We start from the raw sequence: 26,479 nt of genomic DNA, 5'->3' as shown, positions 1-26,479 counted from the left end.
CTAAAGGTGATTAAAATAACTGGTTTTTGCATTTCATCTGTGTTAGCTTTTATAAAACCTTTGCAAAGTTTTTTTTCCAAAATAACAGAAAGTGAAAGGGCACAGTTTTGTTGACACCATTTTTTAATACATACATGCAACCCCTAAGGGTAATCTAACGACTGTTTAATTTAGAATTCTGTACAAAGTTACCATCTAGAGAATTTTGTTTTTTAATGTAAGATGTCAAAAAATTCAACTAACCTAAGTTTTACATTTCTAGTCCAACAGAGAAAATGCTACATGAAAGTTTAAGAGGACTGATGTACTCACTGTAAACTTTTGGTAATTCTCCACAGCTGCTAAAAGTGAATGAGTACTAAAAGCTTACTATTACTTCCAGCTGCTTACATGTATGTGAGTAAACAATAGGTCAGTTAAATATAATATCACTTGTGTCTTATGTACATTTTACTGATATTCTAATCAAATGTTACCGTCTAAAGACAAGTTTACTCTTCCATAAATGCCACAAATGCCTCTACTGGTCTTGAACACTAAGAGCTGAGAAAGTTCAGAAGAAGGGAGTAGCAGCATTCCAGCTAGGCTGTTGTCTCCCTCTCTTGTACTGCTGCCTAAAACCTGCTTTCACACAGCCTAAAAATACAGAGAAGTGAAAAAATGAATTGTGTGCACTCCCTTTAGGGGACAAATATGTCAATCATATGACCTTCTGTTTCAAGGCTCAAGCAGCTCAAGGCAGTGTGTTGCCAGGGAGAAGGCTTTCTTTGCTATTTAGTGAGCTTTCTTTTCAAGCTTTTAGAGAGCAGCCAACGCTTATTTTCCAGCGACAGGAGCGAGGACTCAGCCCTGCCTGGCTGAGGCTGCCACAAAGGGCCTTTGAGAAGCGCTGCCTCTTCCCTAGGGAGCTGCAGCACTGAGCCCACCTGACCACCGAACTACATTCCCTTATTCACAAACAGTTCTGTAACCTGTGGCTACCCCATGGGCAAGCAATCCTTCCTGCCTCAAGAATGAAAGGCAATTGATTTCTGCTGCTGAAGGCTGCTATTAGGAGCCTGTGCTGCCGAGCAGCAGCTGTACCTGTGCACTGAGTTGTCCATCAGGTAAGAGCATCAGCAATTAAAGCATCCATTTGATAACACGCTGACAAAAGGCAACCTGGACTCCAGCTAGCCCTGAATATTTACTCATTCTGCCCCATAGGTGCTGAGGGAAGGCACGAAACTTTCTTCTGTCAGGTTGTATCATTACTTCATTTCTATATAACTTTGGCATTAAATATAATGCCAATATAAATTTTAGAAGATTTCTAAGGCAAAGTCTCCTATGTTTAGCCAAAAGACTTCTGACATTTGTAAGTATTACAGAAAAATATACGTTCAGTAGACTTTCACTTTGTAATAAATTCCCTTACTCTGAGCAACTTGAGTTACAATATATTAGTGAGTTCTTAGTATATCATTAAAAACCATGCAACATACTTCAGTTTCTGGTAACTACTCCAGAACAGTGGAAGCAACAATAATTTGCCTTTTTTTTTTTTTAATGCAGTCACATAATTTTCCAGTGTAGTCATCCAGATTAATTGAAATATATGGAAGTCTTATTTAAATTATTCATTATAGTTCTTGGGTAAAAAAAACAAAACTTGAAGCTTGACTAAAACCCATTGGTTGTGTTAAAGGAAATTAAACCAGCTTCTCATTTCAAGATACTCCACTCTGGCTTTGGGGTTTTATCTCACAGTTAAAGGTCAGTGTTTAAAATCCAGATTTTTACAAGAATCACCTATTTCTCACATTGTAATAACATGAAAGAAGTTTCTTCTGACACTCAACTTTGTGTATAAAATTTGCTGCATGTTTTAAGGGCACATTATAAATCCTTAGTATTAAAATTAGAAGACTTTAACAATAATTTCTTTTGAAGTATTAGTAGGACTTTAAAGAAAACCCCTTATATTCAATTGCAGTAACAATACCTTTCCATTATTCCCTTATATACATATTTGCACAAGAAATATATATTTGAGATATTTTTATATATATATATGAGTCTGAGAAATTTACCTATAACTGTTAATGTTTAAAAAGCAAAACAAAACACAACCCAAAAACCAACTCCAAATAAAATAACAAAACCCCAACCAAACCAAAAAACCCAACCCAACAAAAAAAAGTTCCATGAAAGTTTTTTTCTCAACTCTGGGGTAAAATCTACACTCTTTTTTTTTTCCCCACCCATGACTGATCAGATGTCTTGCCTAAGTAACAGAATCTACCATTTCTGTATGTGGGGCATGTCTCAGAACTGTTATCTCTTACAGGCATTTTAGAGGTAACAGCAGATCATATACTGAAAAGAGACTGTAGTAGAACAAAGATGATGAAGTCTTCTATGCAGAAGTGACTCAGATCATGAGGTTTCTGAATGTTAACAAGAGAGGTGAACAAGAGAGAAATAAAGGACTGATTAACCTACTGGAAAAGTCCTCAAAGAAATTACTGACCAGAATTTTTTCACCTCTTCTTTCCCAAAAAGGCTACATTACCATAATCAATCAATTAGCTTTTTTAAATGTATAATAATTAAATTAATCTAAATGATAAAACAATTAAGTTCTTCACGTTTAATTTTCTGTCCTAGAATGGGAGAAGTATGTATCAGGACTATCTTAAATAATTAATTTCACCATCTTTCCCTGATGCTCTACACAGTAATTTAAAAATCTGCCTCCTCAGCAGAAACACAAAGACTACACTTAAGTAACCATTTAGTAGGACTCACAATATACATTTGATCAAATTTCACTGTAAGTGAAAGGCTATACTGGGACAAAAATAGTCAAGATTTCTGTGATTCAATTCATTGCTGATTTTTGCATATTTTATGGTGTTGTATCAGATTAGCTTGCTACAGACCCTTGATCAGATATTACAACAAAATGTAATTTAATAATCTTCCTTTTTCATTTTCTAAACAGCTGAGTACCTGAATCGTGGCTAAAACAGACTGCAGTCCCAGAACCACCTGTGTCAATGGTGTCATGTCATGCTCAGGAAACAGATCTGGGTAGAATAATCCTACAATATGTAGCCAGATGCATCATGTAACAGCTTGTCAGAGAACCAGTAACCTAATATTAAAAAAAGAAAACCATCCTAACAATACCAAATTGTTGATGTGGTAACTTACTTTCTTCTTCAACATTCACCATCAGTGCCTTGGCCATCACTCTGACTCTGTGTCGTCTTGTCAGCTGCCTGGTATCAATGATATGCAATGTCCACTTCTTTTCAAAATTGTTGTGCAAGTCTCAGATTTTCTCATTTCTAAATTTCATCCTTGACTGGTGTTCACATCTTTCTGTATAAATCTGTTTAAATGTTGTTCAGACACTGTGGTTCTCTAAATGCTTAATTGTTCTAATCCAATCATTAGGAGAAACCAACTCTTTCCATTTAGATATCTGAAATATGTCTAACTAAACTATTTTTCAGAGACTGTCGAATAATAATTTCATATTCTAGCAGACAAGGTGCACAGTCAAATGCAAAAGCAGCTTAAAATAAATTTTCTACAACAGAATAAATCACCTTAGTCCCTCTTAATCTCTTGAACTCTGGAATCTCATGAATATTTTGAAATAATACCTATATTCACATATTCTCTAATTTTATGGATTATATACTTATACATAGCATTTTGTAGTAAAACTCTCCTTTACTGTGTCTAAAATTTATACACTGGAAAAAAAAAAAAAAAAAAAAGAGAGAAAAAGAAAAATCAAACCAACCAACAAAAAAAACACAACAGAAAAAGTACAATTAAAGCTTTCAGTTAACTGGATGTGGTTTAAAAATTAAGAAGCAAACCTAACAGGCAATGCAAAGTCTCGTACATTATCTGAGAGCAACTGGATGCCATTCATTTAATCATCAGTGGGAAGAGACAAATAAAGTTCTTTTCGATAAGTCAGGGAAATACAGACCACAGAAGTCCAAAAAGCCTGAAAAGCTAGGGCAATTCTGAAGCAATTGAAATAAATGGAAAAATTAATGGAATTTTGTCTCTGGAATGGGGAAAAATAAGCTGCTGTGTATCTGCACATGATTTAGCTGAGAAAGCTGAGATCTTAAAAAAACTGAGAACAAAATGAGAGCCAATCAGATGGGAAATTTACAGAGAATAAATTGAGAACAAACATGCTCAGACAAGTTCATGTAGAAAATACAACAGAGTTGATGCTACAGTGTAAAAAATTAAAATGCTATATTAAGGTTTTTTTTCCCCAGGCTATAAATTAGTTCTGGGTGATTAGGCTGAGGTTTTGAACTGCTGAAAAAGAAGTCAAAAATTACTTTTGAAGATATAAAAAGCCTCTCAACTGGTACTCTTGCAGTACTTTAAGCCAATTTAACTGGAGGTCGTCACAATCCTTCTCTTTCCTTACTGTTGCTCTCCAGAATCCGTGACTGAGACATGTCAATCTGGTAATCTGGCAAGACCACTTATTTATTTTATATTTCAGCTTTTAAATCTAAGTAGTTTTCTGCCACATCATGAAAGAGAAAAAGCTCACTGCAGGCTCAAATGTGTGCTAGCATAAGGAAGAAGAGAGTGAGGGGGGCTGAGACCTCCCCTGCACAGAGCTGTCAACTGACTCAGCTGCACATGGAATTAGTGTCTTAGTCTGGCTAATTTTGAAGCTCAGTAGTCTAGTTTCCATGCCAGAAGCACAGATTTTTCCTTTCTGACTAGAGTACACCACCTGACAACCAAATGTGTTGTTTTCATATTAAAATATTTAATTTCATGTTCATTCCTCTTTCTCCTACAATATTCTTTTAAAATTTTATTTACAGTTTCTGCCCATTTCTCTTAATTTAGAATTATTCTCCTTTCTGACTCTCTTCTCTTACCATTATAGCTTCTCTGACCAGCTATACTAATCATGCTCTTCTACCGGTTACCTTAAAATGTGTGAAGTATGCTTCTTCCATTTGTAGATTTGCTTATCAGAAGCAAAGGCTACAATCTCATTTTCTTTATTGCTGTAACTTTCTATATGCATTCATGTCTTACAGAGACCTTTGAGCTTCTTTGGTATTTGCACTCCATATTCTAAAAAAATTGAAAAGCTAACTAATTTTAAATCTCCCCTAAAACATCATCCTAAACTGCTAATTTTTACGCCTGAGACCACCACCTTTAAATCCATACCAGTTAAATAGTATATCCAATAGTTACAAAGCTCTATGTTAACAAACTGAAAATAAGGCACAATATGGTAGTATGGTGACCCTACAAAAATCCATTTCTTTATTAATATTTTTTCCTTTTTCTGTATTATATTCTTCTACAGAACTATTGTGATAACTCTTGATTTTGCTTGGTGAAGAAATGTATGACTTTGCATGATGCATTTTGCTGTCATGTCTCTTTAGCATAGCAGTATATAAGCACTATTCTGATCTGGAGTTCAGATACCAGCAACACATGTGCACTGCTGTTTTCAAAAATCTTACAAATTAGTGACCAAGTGAAAAGAAATGCAGGAAGAAACAAACTGTTGGAATCTAAATAGAAAAAAATGAAACAGTGCCTCAGCTGATGCAAAATAATTGCAGAATGGATAAAAATAATTTAAGAGAATCTATCAGAAAAGGGGAAGTTCCTTGAGAAGTTATAGATGCTACTCTACTAGGTTCAGCAGAATGAACATTTTTGATTCTCTGGATTCCTGGACCAGCAGGAACCAATAACCCCAGAAATGTAACAATTACTTAATTGTTATATAGCTAACTACCTAATGTCTCTAAATTCCAACATTTAACTTGGAAAAAAAATTTTAGGCTGTTTCTGAGCTCCTGCTGCCATTTATTTCTACCTCATCTCTGCAAGTCAAGCATGAGAGGAGAGGAAGAGGGCACAAGACCCGAATAAAGATGGGTCCCAGTCAAGCCCCGCAACCTATGGAACCAAAACTCTAAAATGCAGTGAAATCCCAGAGTATGAAATTTGAAAACGATAATACCAATAAGCTCTTTTTTTCTTTACTGCTTGCTTTGTGTAAATAGCAATGACTTGCAGAGCTGCTGTAAGCTATTGGTACTATGGATCTAAGCGATGCAGTTAGATCAATCCAGTATCCCCAGTAGTTCTCTGTATTATTCTATACTCCAGGGTTTTTTTAGCTGCTGTTTATGTCAACATCCCTCATGCTTTCTATTTCATAAGCCATTTCAAAAACTCTTAGGTAATACCTTTAAATTTTGCTATCGCCTTCTACAAACTCAGCTAAAAAGGGGAGGAGGATCAAGTCTGATGAAATCAACTCCCTGGTAATTTTAAGCACACAGACTCCAGAGCACAATTAATGAGGAACTAATATTTCTCCAAGTAACTTTAAATGAACAGCTAAAATTCTGAGTATCAGTAATGGTAAATGCTGCTCTTGTCTTCATCTAATTTCTTTGGAGAGAGTTCTAAAATTTCACAGAAACAGTACCCTGAGGCTACCAAACAGAGTTTCAGCTGCATCATTAGTAACAGTTCAGGAATTTGTTAGAACTTAACAGCTGTTCCACTACTGAATCACCCGCACAAATTTACTGTTTTCTTTTGCTAATTTACAGGATTTCTGCTAGTGATGTAAGATTATATCAAGGAGTTCTATGCATAATTTTACCGCTTTAAACAAAAGTCTAAATTACGACCATTACCGCAGCACTACTATCTTTTTAATTAGTTCTTCCACCATATCCTGATAGTTATGGTGAGTAAAGATTTGAGATACACATTAAAAAATATCACAAGGAAACAGTTAAGCCTTAAGTTATATACCCAAAACAAATTCTTTTGGGGAAAAAATATTGCATACTATTCCATTACATGTCCTTGAACATATATTTTTAAATCTTATATAAAAGTATTCCAGCATGTATGAGCTTCTCTCTTTCTTTAAGTTACCAAATCTAAGTGGGCAGGAGTACATTACTGCACGATTCCAAGCAAGCTCTGCAAAACACTGATCATGTGTTCTCAGTACTACATCTGACTTCTTGAGCACAAGTGAAGGTTAAACAAGCATAAGTGATGTTCATCACTTGAGGCATTTGTGAAAGCACCAAGTCCATCTTCTCACATTTCAATAGCATTGGTGCTGACAAAGAAGTCAGCAGGTCAAAGCCCAAATCCCTTCAGAGAGAAGGCAGGCCTGAGCTGGGAAAACATTTACATGTGACCCGAAAAAAAACAGTTCGAAGGGCTATAGCACCTTATTTGTTTTCCAAAGAAACCTTCCATGTCCTCCTCCCCTTTCAGAAGCAGATTTGACAAGTGTTGTAATAAATATTACATGCACAGAGGAAAGCTGAAATCAATAGCAGGTTAATGTTTATTGAAACAATACAGAGAACCATTTTTAATAGCATTACTTGAAAACAGATCTAATCTAGCAAAGGAAATTCAATTTATGTTTAGAGCAATCAGATTTTGTTTTTTACTCCAGGGATTTGTTGCAAACTCTGTCTCTCAAAATGTGCTTACTGTACAGTATTTTGCAGAAACAGTTTAGCCTTAATAAGCTGATAGTCTGCACGGGAGCATGGATCAACTTATTCTCATTAAGAATGTAAGCAGCTTTCTAACAGCCTTCTTTGCTGTTCAGCCTATGCCAGAGAAAGCAGGGATCTCTCCTCTAAAACTCGTAATTTATGAGTTTATTCAAACCCGCCAAATTGCTTTAAGTAAACGCCTCTTATATTTGAAAATTCCCATGGCAACTCATTTAGTTTGGCAGGAAGGCAGACCCAAATTCAATCCTTTTATCCTCCAGCTAAACCATTACAATGGTAATTCTGCTCTGACACTCTGAAGAGACTGCTAATTACTGTACTCCGGTCCCTAGACAGATTTCCCATTCAGATTAAAATGGCTGTGTACGGCACAGAACAGTAGCAACACCTTTATCTGCGGGAAGGGATGTACTCTCACATTAGGGCCTTTCACAAGCGAGGCTTCCTGACTGCAAAGACAAAGGATCTTCTATCGTCTAAGTCGTGCAGAACAGACATCAAGACAGGAAAAAACCAAGAAGTATGATGGCAGACAATTGACCCACTAACTTCAGCGTTTGCATTACTGAAGATACTTAAGTCACCTCTCAAATGAAATTAATTCATCTTCTGCTATTGTTATTATTTAATGCATGTAACTGTTCAAACTACAGATCAAGGAAGTACCTGAAAAGCTACTGAATACTATGTCATTGTGTGCACTGTGTCATACTGAGTATTTAAGTGCCCACTGTCTCACTGTCACCAGAACGTCGACATTTTAAAAAAGCCACCCAGGTCCTTTTACAGTGCTAAATTTAGAAGGGTATGTGGAGTTTCTGTGTTAATGCTTTTTTTTTTTTTTTTTCCTCTGCCAATTTGCATAATGAAAAAGTGAAGGAAACCAGGACCATTGACCCCTCCCTTGCTTTTCTGCCCCAGCTGTTCCAGTAAAAGGCAAACAGCAGCTCAATGGTGAACAGAATAAACATTTGCTGTGTCTGAACCAACATTTATTATACTGGAAAAGCCTAAACCCTGGGTTAATTTTCTCTTCTAGAAAGAATGAAGATTGTGATTGTGCTATCTTACTTTGCTAAAAACCACTAGGCCATTTTGGCACTGAATCTGAGGACTATTACAGCATTTCAGGACATCATCTATGCCAGTGAGCTTCACTTGAGAACGTGTGTGGCTGGTTTGGACAAGGCTTTATCAGTTAAAAAAGTCACAGGTGTGTGGTTAACCAAACATTTATGTTAAAGAAACAAACCAAGTGGTATGGCCACAACTGCAACAGTACCTCATAACCCTTTTCAGGAATGTAAATATCACCTTCACAATAACCTTTCTCTAAACAAAAATTTGTTAATTTTCTCAAGAAAGCCTCTCTCCTTTTATGTAAGAATCAGGTTGAGACACATTATAAGGTTTGGGTACTCTATGCTGACTGGCTCCTTACTTCCCATCTAACCTCTCAGTATTAGATTTAATAACTAAACTACCTTGAATAACTTTTTTCTTCATCTCCTGTCACCTGTAAAATCCTTAAGATAAGATAAATTCTACTATTTCCATAAGTATATAAAGGTTATGCTTCCTCTCTTGTTTATAACCCACAGAAGAAATTTATTTCTAAGCATTAGTTAAATCTTTTTAAATCCACATATGAAAACTATTTTCTCACTCACCAAAAAAAAGGTTGAGGCTGTTGTCATAAATGCATTTGCTAAAATTTCTTCTACAGTGTTCAGAGACACATTAATACCAATGTACATCCCACATTATAAAAAATGCTCATGTCTACAGATTCTTTTTTTGTTTTTGTTTTAAACTCCAGCTCTTCATCAGCTTAGAGAAATAAAGCAAGGATGCCATAAATACCAAGGATGCTTCTAAATAATCCCATCACTTTATTTAAAAGTTCTATGAGAAGATGTTCATAGAGAGGCACACTACTGTGACTTTTATATGATATAGCATGCCCAGTACTGTCTATTATTAGGATTTTACATCCATTGGTCCATTCAAAACAGAAGTGGTAAGGTTTTTTGTGGTAGTTGGCAGGGTTTTTTAATCCCTTTTCCTGAGTGCTAAAGACCCATTAGACTTAAGGAATTTATTTGAATGCTTTATATTTTTACCCTTTCCCCTTCCCCCCCATTTAAATTTGACTTCTCATTTACTTCACTATTTTTATGTTTATTAAGCTAAATATTTAATTGGCATTTCTAAAAAGCAAGGAAAAAGAACAACCTGCTCAATACTATCTTTGATCAGTTCATGTTTTCCACTGCTGATCCTGGCCTGAGTAGCTCATAGTTAATATACCTAAATAATTTTATAATATTTACGTGACCAATATTTAAATGGTTTAATTAAAGTACTATTTCAACTTCACATGAATGACACTGGCTTTTCACCAAGGTCTCACAAGCTATCAGCATTTTGCTCTGTAGTATGACTGCCTCTTGCAATGCTCTTCACAAGGAAGAAGGTTTCAGACATATGTATGTGTGTGTATATATATATACACACACATATATATACATACATATAAAAACCCTAGCTGAGCTTTGTTTACACAATGCTGGTTATTCTTGCATTTATCATCACCTTTTTATTCTGACATTTCAACTGAAAAAAAAATGTCTGCTTCCACTCAGCAGTCTCCATTTACTGCCATAGGCAAAGAACGTATTTCTACAATTAAAATTGTTTTGACATTTTCACATCAGAAAACACTGTTGCAGCAAAATGAGATCTTCAAACTAGAAGTACTGTATTAGCTTTTAAATCCTCAGGATGTACGTATACATTTATTGCCTTTTTTTAAACAAAAGCATTACAATTTGGAAAAATAAGCTGAATTGTCATAGAAGAAATACTCTATTTAGTTGTAAATATATAAGTCCAATAAGTATCCATCACAAGGAAGATAACTGTAATATGCCTAGCATATCTAGGGCTGTATGGCAATCAAGAAAAGCAACAGTAATATGTCTCCAAAAAGCTTAAGTAAATGCAGAGGTATCAAATCAAAGCCACATGAAAAGAATGGTGTAGCATCACCAAACATTTCATGGATGAGATGAAATCAATTAGACTTGATGCTTTCCGAGTCATTTCAGGGAACACAGAAGTCCAAAAGCTGTTTCAGGCACATGCTGGAACAAGATGATAGCAAGGAAAGAAACAACAGGTGTGAGTGTAACAGAACTACACTTCAACAATAAGCTGTTGTAGGAAAAATGCAGTGAACTGTTGCAGGAAATGTTATGGCCAGTGTTTTGAAAGGGAAAAATTGGAAATGTAGCTGGAAAAAGATAGACCTTTTATGAAAGATACAGAACTAAGAGCAACTGTAAGAGTCAGGACAACAGGACAGGAAAGGCATACTCTGATTAGCATCCCAACACTTGGGCTGTATCAAGAGAAAAGGAAAGTGATACAGTATAACATCAAGTTCTTTTCACAGGAAAACGAACCAGGATTTGAATCATGATTGTTATCTTTTTATTCTTCTGGATCATCAAACCCTGATACAAATGTAGGAACATTATGTGTCACACAGGACAGATGTCCTCTGCCAGAAACTCAACACATCTATGTTCCTTTGAGGAAAAGAAACTTTTGTCATCAGAAACACAAAAATGCTCCTGATGAAGTTAAGGAAGTGTAACCATAGGCCTGAGGCCAAAGCCAGGGAAAAAAAAATTATCTAATTATTTAAACATCTAAAGGATGACCTGACAGAAAAGTGTGAGGGTATGTATAGAGGAACACTGAAAGGATAACTGGACAAGATTCGCCTTCCCAACAATCAACAATAAGCCATTATTTCTATGGTTTTAAGTATAGCATTTAACTCATTTGTGTTGGTAATACATGGTAACAATATTAATGCTTTAGAGGAATATAGACATGTTTACTGATTTCTATACTCACAACTAACAAAGACATTTTTTTTCTGAAATTACCTGGGGTTTTTATAATAATTAACAGGCTAGTGTTATAAAAACCTTTGAAGACAAAACTTTATTTTTCTACTTTTTGTGCAAGTTTCCTTTGAAATACAAGCTGTCTGGAAAAGTTACAAAGGAGCAGAATTTACAGCTCTTATGCCAGGCAAGGTATTCTGCTAATAGAAGGTTTTGATTAAACAGGATTTTACTTTGACACTTCTGTGAAAGAAATTATTGAAGTGAAAACCAAGCTTATAAAAAACCCAAACTGGTACCAGGACACCAAAATGAGTAAGTAGGGGTTGTTTTTGCTTGTGACTAGAGCCACCTCTATCAGTAAGAATTTACTGAATCTAGTAAGAGAAGCCATGCCTTAAACCACAGGTGCTTTCCATTTAATGACATTTAATCATGTATCTAGTTTCCTTGGCTAGCCTTAACCTTAAAACTGGGTTGAAAGGGTATGCAAAAGATTCACATCTAGAAGTAAATTTTTAAAGAAGATTAAAATACAGTAAAAATAAATAAAACCAGCACCTAGAGTATGCAGGGGATTATGTCTCAACTACATCTTCACAGAAGCTGACTTAGCAAAGATTTCTGAGGTTTCCAAATTAACTTAAGATTTCTAGTGAAAATAAATTTCTGAATTTCAAACCCAAACTATTTATCATTATTATCATATCCACATGATTGGGCAGCTTACTTTCAAGCTCCTTAAAGTAACTTAGGCTAGAGTTTTTAGAAGAGTTTGTATACCTCAGATGTACAAAGTACTATTAATTTTAATGAGATGTAGTCACTGGACTCAGGAAAAAAAAAAAAAAAAATCCCAGCAACAGTAAGTAGTGACACAAGTTACTATTTAATGATGTTTAACATTTAAACATTGGGACTACTAACAAACATTATTTTTAGCAGCTCCAAAATATGTAGAATGTAAAATACAGCATCGTAAGAATAAATTGCACTGTTTATCAGTTTTACTGTCTTACATGCTTCACTTTATTTTCTAAGAACTGTAGTATGATTTACACAGGTCATTTTCTCAAACAGTACTGTTAGCATCCCTTAAGTTTGCTCAGTTGACCACAACTCCTAGGTGGGTCTGCAAAACTGCTAGTCTTCCTACTTACTTTCTAAAGAAGACAAGACATATCATTTAGTACTGGTTTTATTAAAGCTTTAAAGTACACAGGCTACATAACTGGATATATATACATATTTATTATTTTTGAAGCTACTCAACATAAATATTTCAATAAGATGTAGAATTTACATGAAGGCTTAAGCAACAAAAAAATTACCAACAAATTTCTAAATTAACTCTACTCTGAAATCAATGGAACCATTTCTTACTAGCACAACTCCCTGTATCAACACTGAGAACTCTTCAGAATTTTCCCTACAATCTCCAGTCTTGCAGGATAACATAGAAGTGCTCATTATTCTGTTTCAGGACGACTTGCAAAACTAGTCTGCCAGAAACAAATTAGGATTCAAGTAACGACATTTCATATAATTTTTTAAAGTAAACATTTACACCTCAGAGTATTTTACAAATCAGTAAGGAGTTAGCACCACACTTTACAGACAAGAAAGTTAACATTCATTTAAAGATCTTTGCTAGCATAGGGGAAAATAAGTGCTTCTATGAACAGAGGAATTTTACAACTCTGATTTTTTTTATGTACCTTTTTTGAATCTGATTGACCTTTGTATCTTCAAAAGTAACAGATTTCCCTGAAGCTGTTTTCTCTGATGATTAATAAAGCACTTTGCAGAGCTCACCAGTACCCATGAGGACAGAAGCTCATACTGCAAGGGTCACTAAAGTACCTCTCTACAGCTCAATCATCTTCTCTGCAAATCAATCAGCAATTTCAGGAATGACTACTGAATACAGGCCTTGCTTTTGCAGGCTTAAGATAAAACAGTATTCATCTTAACACTACAGCAATAGTCTATGTGTTCCAAATGAAATACTATTAAATGAAAAAATCGGATTTGCACCTTACTACCATTTGTTCTACAGTAGGTTAAAAAATGTGGGAGAAATTCTGACATTCCTCTTAGCTCCCTTAGTCTTTTGTAATTTATTTTTCAAGGCAAAGCAAGTATTTACACACACTCAAACAACTTTCATGCACAACAGTATAGAATGATTTCAGTTGGAAGGGACCTTAAAGATCATCCAGTTCCAACCCACCTGCCATGGGCAGGGACACCTCCCACTAGACCAGGTCATTAAAGCCTCATCCAGCCTGGCCCTGAACACTTCCAGGGGCATCTGCAACTTCTCTGGGCAACCTGTTCCAGCGTCTCAGTCTTCATAATATGAAGATTTTACCATTCAACACATCTCTGTTGAGAGCATAGACTTTGATTATAAATTCTAATAAACTAAGCAACCAAGCTCTCATTTCAAAAGTCTGAGATTTAACACCCTAGCAGCTACTGATGTACTCATTAAAAACAAAAAGCTCAGACCAGCAGATACAGAAAAACACTGGCTGCCTAACATAGTCAAAAGGGTTAGCAAAGGACTAGAACTGTCTAACTTGCATAAATTCCATCACTACAGCATTCAAGTGCCCATGACTACATATGACAAATCTCTGTTCCTTCTTCTACTTTAATTTTAACTTTCCAACACATATCATTTGCTTGCTCTACTACAACTGTATCAGAGAAGTTATTATGGTTCCCAAGAAAGCCAGAGTAGGGAAAGTTTAAATTTTGCTTTCAAACTAGGATACATAAGCTAGAGAGTGACAAAATCCCAAAGAAGCCACTTCTAAGATGAGAGCATAGTGGTGCATGCAGTTACACAACTGAAAATTAGTTTTCATCAAAATGACTGCAAATTATCTTAATGATCTTAAGACAGTCAAGTCCAAATGGTGGTTCTGGGAGCCTGTTTTTTGGGTTTGTTTTTTTTTATATTCTCATGAAAAAGAGGATTTGAAATATACATTATTAGAGACTAGAAAATTATAAAAGGATAGATTTATATATTCACAAATGTATTGAAATTCCTATCTGCAGTTGTATTTGGTCAAAAATCAACCTCCACATCTTCCAAACCATTTATTACAGGTTGTAATACCAAAGGATTGGATACATAGTTTGAGAGACTCCTGACCTTTTCCTAAGACTTGATGTTTTCAGGTTTCCTTCTATCCAATAATTTTGAGTGTTGTGTAATTTAAAACACATTTCACTTCCCCAAACAAGTTGAATTAGATGAACAGAGACTTACTAAGTGGAAATACTAAAAATTAGCTAATAGTTGTACTACTGAAGATGTAGATGGCAGTTCTGGATTCATAAAGTTATTTTCAAACGCATTTTATTTATAGTAAGGCAGAGCTTTACTTAATAAAAAAGATATATCGTAAAGACAAAAATATTCAAGCACATAACATTTCTAAAAACACACAGACAAAAACTGTACTACTTGATGGAGTCTTAAATGCTTCTCATAAATAACTGTGATCTAAGCAATGCAACTTCCCAATAACATCTCACCTAGTCTTTCACTTTCCAGGACAGTTTGCCAGTTTCAAGTTTAATTTGAAGTATACTACAAGTGACCCAGTCCAAAATTATGTAAACTAGTAAATTAGTTATGTAAAATAGTTAGCTCCCATCTCGTATATCATGCTCACCTAGGTTTCTCCTGATTACAGGGTCCAGAATATTCTCATGTTATAGCCTTAGCCTACAACAACTTAGGAAAGAAAGAAATATCTTATTAGTGCACTCCTGGAAGCTCAAGCATTTCTGTAATGTTTTAAAAAAGAAACACTCAAGTTTTCTATTAAATAGTAGGTGAAAAAACCTGGGCACTCTTCCCAGAGTTAGAAATTTCCTATGTTCTGACGTCAAAATAGCAGAACATAGAGCAACTTATTGATTGTAATCAGTCAGCATTAAACCACAAATGTTTGCATGACAACTTTTAGTTTTGTATAATTAGAAATCTAGATTTCAAAACTGGCAATAAAGAATGCTTTAAATAGCTGGAAAAGCAAAATGTTTACCAGTTACTTCATACAAAAATCTTTGCCATTGCTGAGTTCCTTCCAGAAACCACCGCCAAGACGACTTCTCCATGAAGTGATCTGACTTCCTTACTATAGTCTGCTTAAAATTTAGTATAAAATTGTGTTTGAAGTGCAGGACAGAAAAAAATCCCACATCTATTCTTTATACTTTATCTTGCACAGGATTTCTAATTGCATAATTAATATTTCTTTTACTTAGGTGTAAGACTGTGATTTCAAGAAAGAAAGCAAAAACCCACTGTAATCAGAAATTAAAGATAAGGAAAGTAATGCATGGGTAATTTGTTGCAGTTTTCTTAACATCTTTATCAAGATTCTATATGAAAATCCCAGTTTACACGTTCTGCTACACCACCATCAACAGATGGAAGGAAAAAAATAATAAAAAAGACTACAGGAAACACTTGAAAAATAGCCAAGCAAGTTTTAAAAATGCAATGAAGCATAAAAAAAAGTAACAAATACCACAAAATTAATTACCAGAATAGGTCAATGTCATTTTTATTTCCACAACTATGTCTACTAAAAAAAAAACCCAGATTAAGCACATTTCTGGAAGACAAACAAAACTCATGTAGAACCTAATTAAAGCTCCCAATCAATGCATAATCCTGCTTTGGAAGGGCATGTGCTTACTGAGTTTCAGGCAATAGAGCCTCTTTGTTTCTCTTTGAGAAGAGACTATTTTCTAAGTTTTCCAAGGTCTTTTTCATAAATTATGAGCCACCATTTCTCAATGTATACGTTTGTTACATCATAAATATATGAACGCAGGAGGTATAAATATCCAATAAATATTTTTGAGAAGAAGGAAAAGTGGAAAAGAGACAGGGTATTCAAGACTAACTGTAGGCACAATTAACTGATTTTCCTAGATTCTAGAAACTAGCAAAGATAATTGGAAGATTCAGAGTAATGTCTGCATTAAGGTCCTTAAAAATAACTGTTGAGGGAGCTTCTTTCTCCCATTAGTATAGCAAAGCCTAGGGAGAACAAGAACGAGTATTGCTTGCTAGTTAAGCTACAGGGTAATAATTCTACACATATTTATGTAATTATATTTGATTATAACTACATGTTCAAATTTTTAAAACACTCAAATGAAATATGAGGGCATGGATTAACATAAATGGCTATTTACCCTTTAATTATTTACTAATGTCTTGAAACTTAAAACCAAATTTGGAATCATAACATGAAAGAGCACATTTTGTATTACATTTCAAAATTATTCTCATTAACAATGCTTTGATAATATTAGTTTTCTCCTTAGTGCTATGAAGATCATTTCAAGAGAGCTGAGAAATTCAACAGACTTTAAAGATTTTTTTAATTCAATTAAGTTGCAAATCAGCTAAGTGGTATCTCATAGTAAGTATTGTCCCAAAAAATAATTTCCATCAACAGACATTATTTGTGTAGTTTCCACTGTAGTGCACAATGATGGGGAGAGTTCCTTCACGCTTGCAGCTGGCCTGGAAGACTTTTTTTAGTAGTCAATACAAGTGTAAGCTCAAAAATTTAACACTGCAGTAACATGTCAAGTGTGATATATAAACACTTCCTATATGAACTGATGTACAACTCAGTTTTGAGTTACAGTAAAAATTTTCAACTGAACAAGACTTAAAATGCGTGCCAGAATTTACTTAGGGACTGCCCAGTGTAATATTCTTTATTTAATTTGAGAATAAGCTACTGAATTTACTAGTCCTAGACAGACTGGAGAGTGGCAAACAGAAGAGGGAAGCCTATGCACTACCTGGATTTCCTCATTTTCTAGAGTCATATTCTGTTACACTGGGTTTCTGATTATTTTATTCTCATCCTGTCTGCAGGTGAACGTACTCACTCGCAGTCCTACAGAACTTTTAAGTTTATTTAAAGCTGATCTGCTACAGCCCTATTTTTCCCTGGCTGCATGTTCTCAAGCTGGGGCTTCTGTCAGTGCTAAAACAAAACTGATGCCATAGCAAGTCAGCTAATCCAGGGCTAAGCTCTTCACCAAATGGACTTGCTACACGGTGAGATGAAGGCCAGTAGCTTCTTGATGCAAAACAGGGATCAGGAACAGCAAATCACAAAGGCATGACAAGACTGCACCAGCCCTTGGTTCATGCTGTCATGGACACATCAAGTATGTTTCACACTACTAAAAATAACACACTATCACCTCTGCTCCACATCAAAAAGTTTCCCATGTGTTGTCTAGCAGCCACTCCCAAGAAGTTTGGCTGCTTCCTTACTCATCTATGGAACTTTTGATAATATACATGATATGCGATGTGAGAGATGAGCATTTGAACTGGCAGAACAGAGGTAATGCAGCAATTTCCTAAAAAGCTTTTAAGGACAGCAGAGTCCTATGTCTCCTACCATTATCACCTTTTCATTTCATAACTTCGACTGAACAAGCAGCAAACAATGGACTGCATGATGTGTCCAACATTTCAACAGGCAGACTATGGAACTCAGCACTATATTCTCACTTATAAAAGCACAAATGTAAACCAGCACGCCATGCAGGAATGAATTATAAAGAGCTACTTAGGGAAGTCAAACTTGCATGCAGAATTTATTGCAGCCTTACATATGGCTAAAGCAAATTAAATATTCTCTTAATACATTTCAAATCTCAAGCCTTTGCTTGTTTTAGCTACAGGGCAACAAATTACGTACAGTATTACTACAATATCCACTTGTTTTTTACTAAAGCTGAAGTACAATTAAAAATTCTAAAATTAAAACTCTACTATATCAGTTTTTTGCTTTGGAATTCAAAGCAAACACAAAGCTCTCAGGGTAAAAATTAAGACATCCTTCCCTGTAAGAAGTTGAAAATAAACCACAATTTTAAAATATACTCACAAGAAAAGTATTACAAAATTTACTTCTTATTAATCAAGGAACACACACCTCATCACACTTACTGAAAACTATTTCGAAATGCTTTTAATTTATCCAAATAAAAAAATTAAAAATTTGGTCAGTATGTTGCTCCTTCGTTATATTATCTTCTGTTATATACTGTGTTGTATATACAAGTGACTAAAAATAGAAATACCAATGAAACAACATCTCTAGTATCACGGAGTAAACCAGAAGGAGGTTGGTGAGTGCTTAAATATCAAGAATCACCATAAAAAAATTACAATTTCTAAAAATCATGCCATACCCAGTACATTAAACTGGATGAAACACTTGAATGTCATTTGCTGCTACTGTTTAGATAAGGAGTAGAGCAAGCATTTGGGAGAAAAATGGTCTGCAAGCAAAATCCATGTTAGCTGGACTATAATGGAAAAGACTCACTTCTCCAGCAAAGCAAGCCATATAGTGTAACCACAAAATGCTTGTACTGTGCTTTTGTAACATCTGTTCACAATTTAAAACAACAGATACCAAAGAAGAGACTGTATCCCATTTACCACAGATATTTTTGTTTAACCATTGGGTCACAGATTTGTTCTAGCTATCTGCATCACATCTTCATGCAAAGCTTTGATGGCATTTTTGTTGGCATATTGTGTTTCAAGGCATGAAGAAGAGTATCACTGCTTCATGATGCTTACAGTGAACAGTTTGTTACTTGAGTCTTTAGGGTTTTTTTCTTCACAGTAAAAAGACAGCCAACGTGAGCTTCAAGGTAAAGATCAAATCCTACTTCCCCAGATTTCCTTTCAACATTTACTATATTTATAATTTCTCTGCCTTCTACAATACAGAATAGAATAATCCTTTGTTTTATAAACAGTGCACATTACCTGTTTTGAACGTTTGACATTAAAAAAGAAATTCTTAAGGTTTTCCACAGTCTCAGCTTCTCACAGCTGATACTGAAGGTAGCCATCATCAACAACATAGATAATTTTCTACATGATCTATAACTCAGTTGCAACCTGGTGAGGCAATTTTTATTGCACTAGAAGTAAAGCAAAACACAAGTTCATACAGTGTTAGGTTGCTTATTTTTATCTAAAAACAGCCATTATTTATCATACTGCTGTGGTTAACACATCTTTTAAGTATCCTCTTCTCTGCTCCTACTTTCACTTTCCTAGTAGCACCTTGCAGTTAACCTTAACAGCCCCGAATGTCAAATGCCAAAATAAATTCACTCAGTAGTAAAACCTTAACTCAAAAAGATTCAATCAATCACTTTTAGCAATTCCTTCACCCTCTTGGGCAATTTTCAGATGTTTCCACTGATTTTTACTATTTTGTAAGAGATATTTTCTCTTTGTTGCATATGAAAATATTTACAGGTGGGACTGTATGTTTTACTTCCTCTATTTCACATTTCCACTAATTCAGATTTACTCAAGCCTCTTGAACAGCTTATGGAGGCAGATTATAGGTGTAGCAGCAATTATGATATGGTTAAAGGACAACATCAGTTAACCCATTCTGGATTATTGGTTTGTTATTTCTGCTTTAACATTTGAGGTTATGTAGCTCTGAAAAGTTGGTTTTGGGGTTTTTTTGGGTTCAATTTACCTACAACCAGCAAAATAAGCTTCCATCTTCAGCTCTGCCATATAGCAGGAGTTATTCAAACTTTCCACTATTAATAAATGGCTTATTAGGTTTTGGCAATTTGGACTCTATATGAATTAATGTCAACAGATCATTGTGCTGTGGAAACTGTTTTTGGAAACACCTTTATTTTCCATTTTTTCCTTACTCCATTTTTAAATTCCTCAACTTCAACACCAAAACATTTATTACATGATGGAATTCTTGGGAACACTGACCGTAATTGTTTTCCAGTACATAGAACTGCTACAAAATACATGAAAAATATCATTAGAAAATTGGATGTTCGTTGATTCTCATCTACTTAAAGTCATAATAAATGTTATTCTATACGAAGGAAAAACTATCTTACGTAGCAAGCTTTTTATTTGTGTTTGAATTACCTTTAAAAAAAAATCATTGCCATTGCCATTCATCTACTCTAAAGATTCTGACATTATGAAATCAGTATTGTTACAGGATTTATTTTACTTAAACTCAATGATTTTTTTGCTTAAATGACACTTCCCCCATAGCATAAAGCTAAATTTAAAGATATTCAGGACTGAAATTATAAAATCATTATACCTGATCCTTTGAAATTAGTAACTTGTTCACATCTCTAACACTACCCTGCTTTTCTGAAATATGTCTCAGAAATCCAAAGTGTGGCCCCTATATGGGGATGTTCTCTTCTACAAATCTCAAATCACTTTTACACCAGTACCAAATGTACAAACAACCCTTAACAGCCTTCTACTGAAACATCATTTCCTACCCATCACAATCATAAAATTCTGTTAACAGTAGTGGCAAACAATAAACAGTCTGACAGGGAGGATGGCTGACTAATCCTATGTTGCAGTTGCCTCCAGATGAGATGGAGGCAGCAACCAAGTAAAACTACAGATGCTCCAATGTGTAAAGAGCACTGGGAAGGTTTTGAAAAACTCTGACTGCAGACCAGATTAGAATAGTTAAGCAGAAGCCAGAAATACAATCTTTTCCTCAGAAAGGAAGAACGTGGAATCAGAGGAAAAAGAGGTAAGAAGTATTTGCTTGAAATTTGAATTCTGTTTTATGTGTCTCATTCTACATAAAGACAGTATAAAAGTGAATTAGTAATTAAAGAAACCTGGATGTCTGTATGAGGCAAGGAGTGTCCAGAAAAATGCATTTGGCCAGAAGAGTTTATTCAACACTTCTTAGAACACGTAGAAGAGTTATGTATTTCTAGCAGAGGAATTCAACAATACTGCCCAGGACCTCAAAGAGGTCCATGCTTAATGACACTGTAACTCAGTATATGATAGTTGATTATTCCATATTTCCCTTTACACACGCTCTACATTTTTTCTTACGTTCTGCAGTGCACAATCCAGTGCAGGTCGTGTCTTTCCTTTGCAAGGTAACTGCCCATCCTTATGGAACCCTTGCAAATAAAAAACTCTTTAAGCTCTCACAATGGAGATGAATAAACTGTACAATCCATTTTGGAAGGCATAGAGATAGTACAGCTCGATGTGATCCCAAATGCCTGCAGACTGCTTTATTCTTCCTGTTTTTCTTTGGAGAAAACCATGAAAGAAGCAGCACCATATGACCATAGCTTGCAGGTCCAGATAATGACTACTAACTTATTGAACTCCAGGAAGAGGAAAATAATTAGTTCTATAGAACCTAAAGTATAGCCAACAGGGTTTCATACCAAAGAAATGTAAATTAAATACAAAACAGTAATTGTTATTTAGTTTTTGTTTTGTTTTTTTTTTTTAAAAAAAAAGGTCTTGGCCTTCTTCCTTAAGGAGAAAAAACCAGCCTGTTCAGACCGTCTGCCTCAAGTTATCCTTCTTTATTTTTAAAGCAAAACTGTTTGACTATATTACCATCTTGGTAAAAATCCAAGAGCGAGTGGAAAGGGAAATTAATAATTCACATATGCAGGGAGAGAAATCACAAGTGATCCAGATTTGTAAAGATGAGAAGAAGCACACTTTACTACTAGTCCTGTTCAACCAAGTACCTTCAAATGGAAATCCATTTTAGAAATGTGCCTATTTTTGCAGTGTCTATGTAATTAGGTTTTTAATATCTTGAGTATAAAATAACTGATTTTTCAAAATTAGTACCCAATTCGCATCTCTAGCACTTGCCTGCTTTTCTGAAATGTATCTCAGAAATCCAAAGCATTGCCCCTATATGGCAAGAGTTAAATGTTCTCGTCTACTAATCTCAAATTTCAATTAACCTGAAGATAAACCAGAAAAGAAAGTATCTTTTAATCAATTTTAATCCTCTGGCATATATTTGGAAAACAATAAGAGGTGCAGGTATGCTACCACATAAAAGGGAATTGCCAGTTTCCATTCATATATTTTAAAGCATCTTGAATCTTCCAACATCCACAACTTCCCACATCTTATTATTAACTAGGATTTCTTTATTTTCTTCATGCTTACTCAGATTAAAGGTTTATTGCTTTCTTCACAGAAGTTTTCAATACATGTATTTTTATCTCAAAACAGAAATTTTCAACTCTCAAATGACCTGAAACCAGAATTTGATTAAACAGTAATTTTTTATACTAACTGAACAGATGCAAGAGGTAGTATGAACCCCAAGTTCATCTGTATACTATTTCATTGCTATGTACTATGCATGCCTGTTTCAACAAGGCATAGTTTCCTGCAATGGAAGCCACAAACTTTTAACTCTTATGCATGTAATAAGCACCACCCAAATCTCTCATGCCTATATGAAACATACAAAGATGTTAATGAATGAACTGAAAAAGTGTTTTTCAACTAATGCTGTATTTGGACAAGAGTTAGCCCTGTGTTGTGTTGTTTTTCTAAAGTGAAAAAATTCTGCAATCAGGCTTACAGACCTTCTCCAACTGATTAAGTAACTAAATGAGGAAGAATATTTTCAAGAAAGAGCTGGCTGAAATTATCACACAGAAAACTGACTTTTTTTTTTTTTTTGTCTCAAAACATACACAATCCACCAGCTCCCAAAACCAAGATAACACAAACATAAATAGAATTGACATGTTAGTACTTCCGACATACTTAGGGTTTTGTGACCTGATCATCTTGAACACGACCCTTCAAGTAAGTCATTCTATTCAGCAATAAGAGAGAGGTAGAAGAATCAACAGAATTTTGATGAAATTAGTTTTGTATCACGCAAGTTTGAGTTATGTGGTTTTCAAACATCTGCTGTATAGTAGTTAAGAGAATGAACTTAATGGTTTCCAGTTTTGCCCATATGCCTTTTTTTTTTCTTGTTACCATTTCTAATCATGAGCATAAAATTAAGCCTGATGCACAAATGATCTCTTTAGTAAATGAATAAACTCTGAAGATCTACATGCTCTAGATTTTTCTGCTTTCAAAGACTGTCAAAGTGCAATGAGAAGAGATCTAAATTATGTTTTCATGCATCGTGAGTAATATTCTACCATATTTAGTTAATTCAAAAAGTAAGACTCTCTCCATCTTTGGTAGCTTTTAAAAACATAACTTAAACAAATGTGCTAATATAGCATGTGCCACAAGTTCCCTCACAACCAGCATCTATTAGAATTCACTAAACACCCAAAATCACTAGGTCATTTTAATATCACCTACTATTTTCTATCAGAAGATAATCTCATTTTTCTTTGTAATACGGAAAAATTTTTCTCCAACAAAAGAAGCTGTAATTTAGTTTTATCATGTTATAATGGCACAAAAGTGGTGGTAAAAATCAGCATAAGATGCAAGTTAATGGCATGGGATGCACTATACAGCCATGCTGAGTCACCTTGCTTTTAGTGAGAACACAGAGCAGATCTAAGAGAAGGGCTCTCACACGGTAATTCTGGTCCCTGCAAAAAACTTTAAGTCATCTGGCTAGGCAGAAGGCAGTTTATATTATCAGGAAATGAGAAAGACAACCCATTTTCCAGTTTCACTTTATTTTTCCCCAGTATATTGACAGCAAAGTTTTTTGATGGTGTAGCTCTGAAGGATTATATTCTTTTCGTGAGGTTTTTAGTGTGATGATGCAAAGAAAACATGGCTTCTTTTCTGCAAGTATCAGAAAATCTCTAAGTGAAACATAGAAGCATGTCCTGTTTCCCTAGCCCTAAAGTGAAAGGCATCCTTACATGGAAAAAAGGTGAGAAAGCTGGAACTCTGAGAATAATTCAGTCTGGGATAAGACATTCAAAAGACCACTAGGGTATTAAAAAATAATTTAAAAATTAGTTTTAGTATGCTACTCGGCAGCTTTACTCTTACTGCTGCAGTATTAATTATATTTCAGAAATAACTTTTGGGAATGGAAATTGACGATTTGCATACAAATACTTACTGCAGGTATCAGTAACTTTTTTACTTCTTCAACAGCCCTCTTCAGTTTTATTTCTGCTCTGTTCTGAGCATCCTCCACAGTGATAAGTACATGTAAATCTTCATTCAGGTGCTCCCAGTTGGGTTTGCCTCGGTTCTGTTCTTCCTAAAAAAAAAAATTAAAACATGGAAGCTATGAAGCACTGCTACATTATGTATAAACAGTACACAAAACTCAATTCTCTGAATAGTACAAACTGTACTTTCAGCAAGATGAGAAAAGACTTCTTCATACTGTGGAGACTTTTGTTTTATGTGGTTACTTAACAAGAACTTAAGAGTTCAAAAGATCTTTTGCTGGGATTTTGTGTTTTTTAACCTAATTTTTTTTTCTTTTTTTTGTACCTTTCCAACCAAAGGAATGCTTTCAGTAGTCTTTGGAGCCTCCCAAAGGCTTCAAACATATATAAAACATTATGGTGGTTAAGAAGCCCCATATATTCAAGAAAAGAGAAACATAAACCATATACAGAAATTCCTGAAGCTGCTTAAAGGACAGGAAAACAGAGCAATTCTTCAGTGTTAAAAATCACTTTTAAAGACTCAAGAAGAAAAAGTTCAAGAATCAAACATTACAAAAAGAACCGAAGTTGCTATTTTCAAAGCAGAGCTACACGTAGTGGATGAAGGGCAGAGAGAAGACGGCAAGGCTTTGATACTGAAATCACAGAAGAACACGTAACAAGACATTCAACATTACCCAGGTACTGTTACATCAACAGCATTAATAATCCAAAAGATAAATCTTAGTAATGTGTTCAGAAAGGGAGGGCATGCTAAACAGAACTTTATCAATGTATACATTTTCCAACAACAAGCAACAGTAAAGTAGCACATTCAAGTATCCAGTCTTTAAAAATAAATTACCTAATGAACACAACATGGAAGAAACAATCCAACTACGTTTTTATAAACAGTGAATAAAGATAGCTAAATTAACCCAGAAACATAATTTAAATTTTACAATATATAAAACATAATAAAACAAGCTCTAAAGAGGGAAAGGATAGATCAAAACTTCACTAACTGGGAAAGATTTACTATAACTTTTGAATCTAAATTAACAAAAACTTGAGATATAAGATCCTGGGCATGATAGAAGAGCCTCCTATTTATAAGACAAACATTTGTGGCTTAACTACAATTCACATTTTTTAAAAAATTAAGGCAAGCAAAATTAATAGATAATGTGTCTTTTACCTCAAATTTCAGTGAAATTATTTCAGGAAATCAGATATGCAGAGGAAATGCTCAAAGATTTAATACCAGTGAATACTTGGAGTACTTTATACTCATATATACCTAAGGCAGAAGTGTTACCTAGAATTTTTTATCTTTAATTCAGCTACTTTAAGTGCAAAATGTTTTGTGGAACAGGAAGGATAAAAATGGGGGAAAAAACAGAATAATGAGAGATGTAAGGCAAATTCATTTAAAAGAATCAGTAGTTTGGAGTACATTTCTTTTTGCTATTTGTCATGTAATGTGCACATACACACTACTCACATGCTGTAATTGTATTTTTAAATGTTATCTGAGCCTAAACAAAAGTGGCTGTGCAAGTAGCTCTATGAACTTGAGAAGCTAAAAAAAAAAAAAAAAGACAGAAAAAAACCCTCATTTATAGAGCAGAACCTCAGCAAAGCGCAGTGTAGTTGTAACATGTTCTCCATTGTAATTTAATCTTTGAAAGAACTAACAACCACCAGGCATTTGCAACACATTTCACTCAACTGCAAAACTCCACTATTACTATTTAAACATTTCTACTTTTTATTATTATTTTTCGTAAATCTAAACCCGGAGTGAGCTGTTTTCTTTTAAGATGGAGACATGAGGTAGTACAAAGTCTTGTGCTACAGATCTGATGAATGAGAGCAGGTTCCTGAACCAGCAGAGGGCAGAGCAAAAACCATCCTGCTACCTCACCTGGCACTGACTGGCAGTGAGCTGACACAGCGTTGGAATGG

General features: G+C 34.7%; 1 protein-coding gene across 7 annotated transcripts in view; it reads right to left on the bottom strand.

Moving 5' to 3' along the window:
• The window catches only part of QKI (QKI, KH domain containing RNA binding), a 136,796-nt gene that overhangs the window by 19,082 nt on the left and 91,235 nt on the right, over positions 1 to 26,479 (bottom strand). For all 7 annotated transcript variants that reach the window (XM_030447234.1, XM_030447235.1, XM_030447236.1 and 4 more), the window contains one exon: positions 24,472 to 24,615. In XM_030447234.1, the coding sequence (XP_030303094.1) occupies positions 24,472 to 24,615 (144 nt within the window). The remainder of the gene's footprint in view (positions 1 to 24,471; positions 24,616 to 26,479) is intronic.

Source organism: Calypte anna, chromosome 3 (assembly GCF_003957555.1).
Source record: "Calypte anna isolate BGI_N300 chromosome 3, bCalAnn1_v1.p, whole genome shotgun sequence".
NCBI lineage: Eukaryota > Metazoa > Chordata > Aves > Apodiformes > Trochilidae > Calypte > Calypte anna.
The sequence above is the reverse complement of the archived record's forward strand: the minus strand, read 5'-3'. Positions and strand labels throughout refer to the sequence as shown.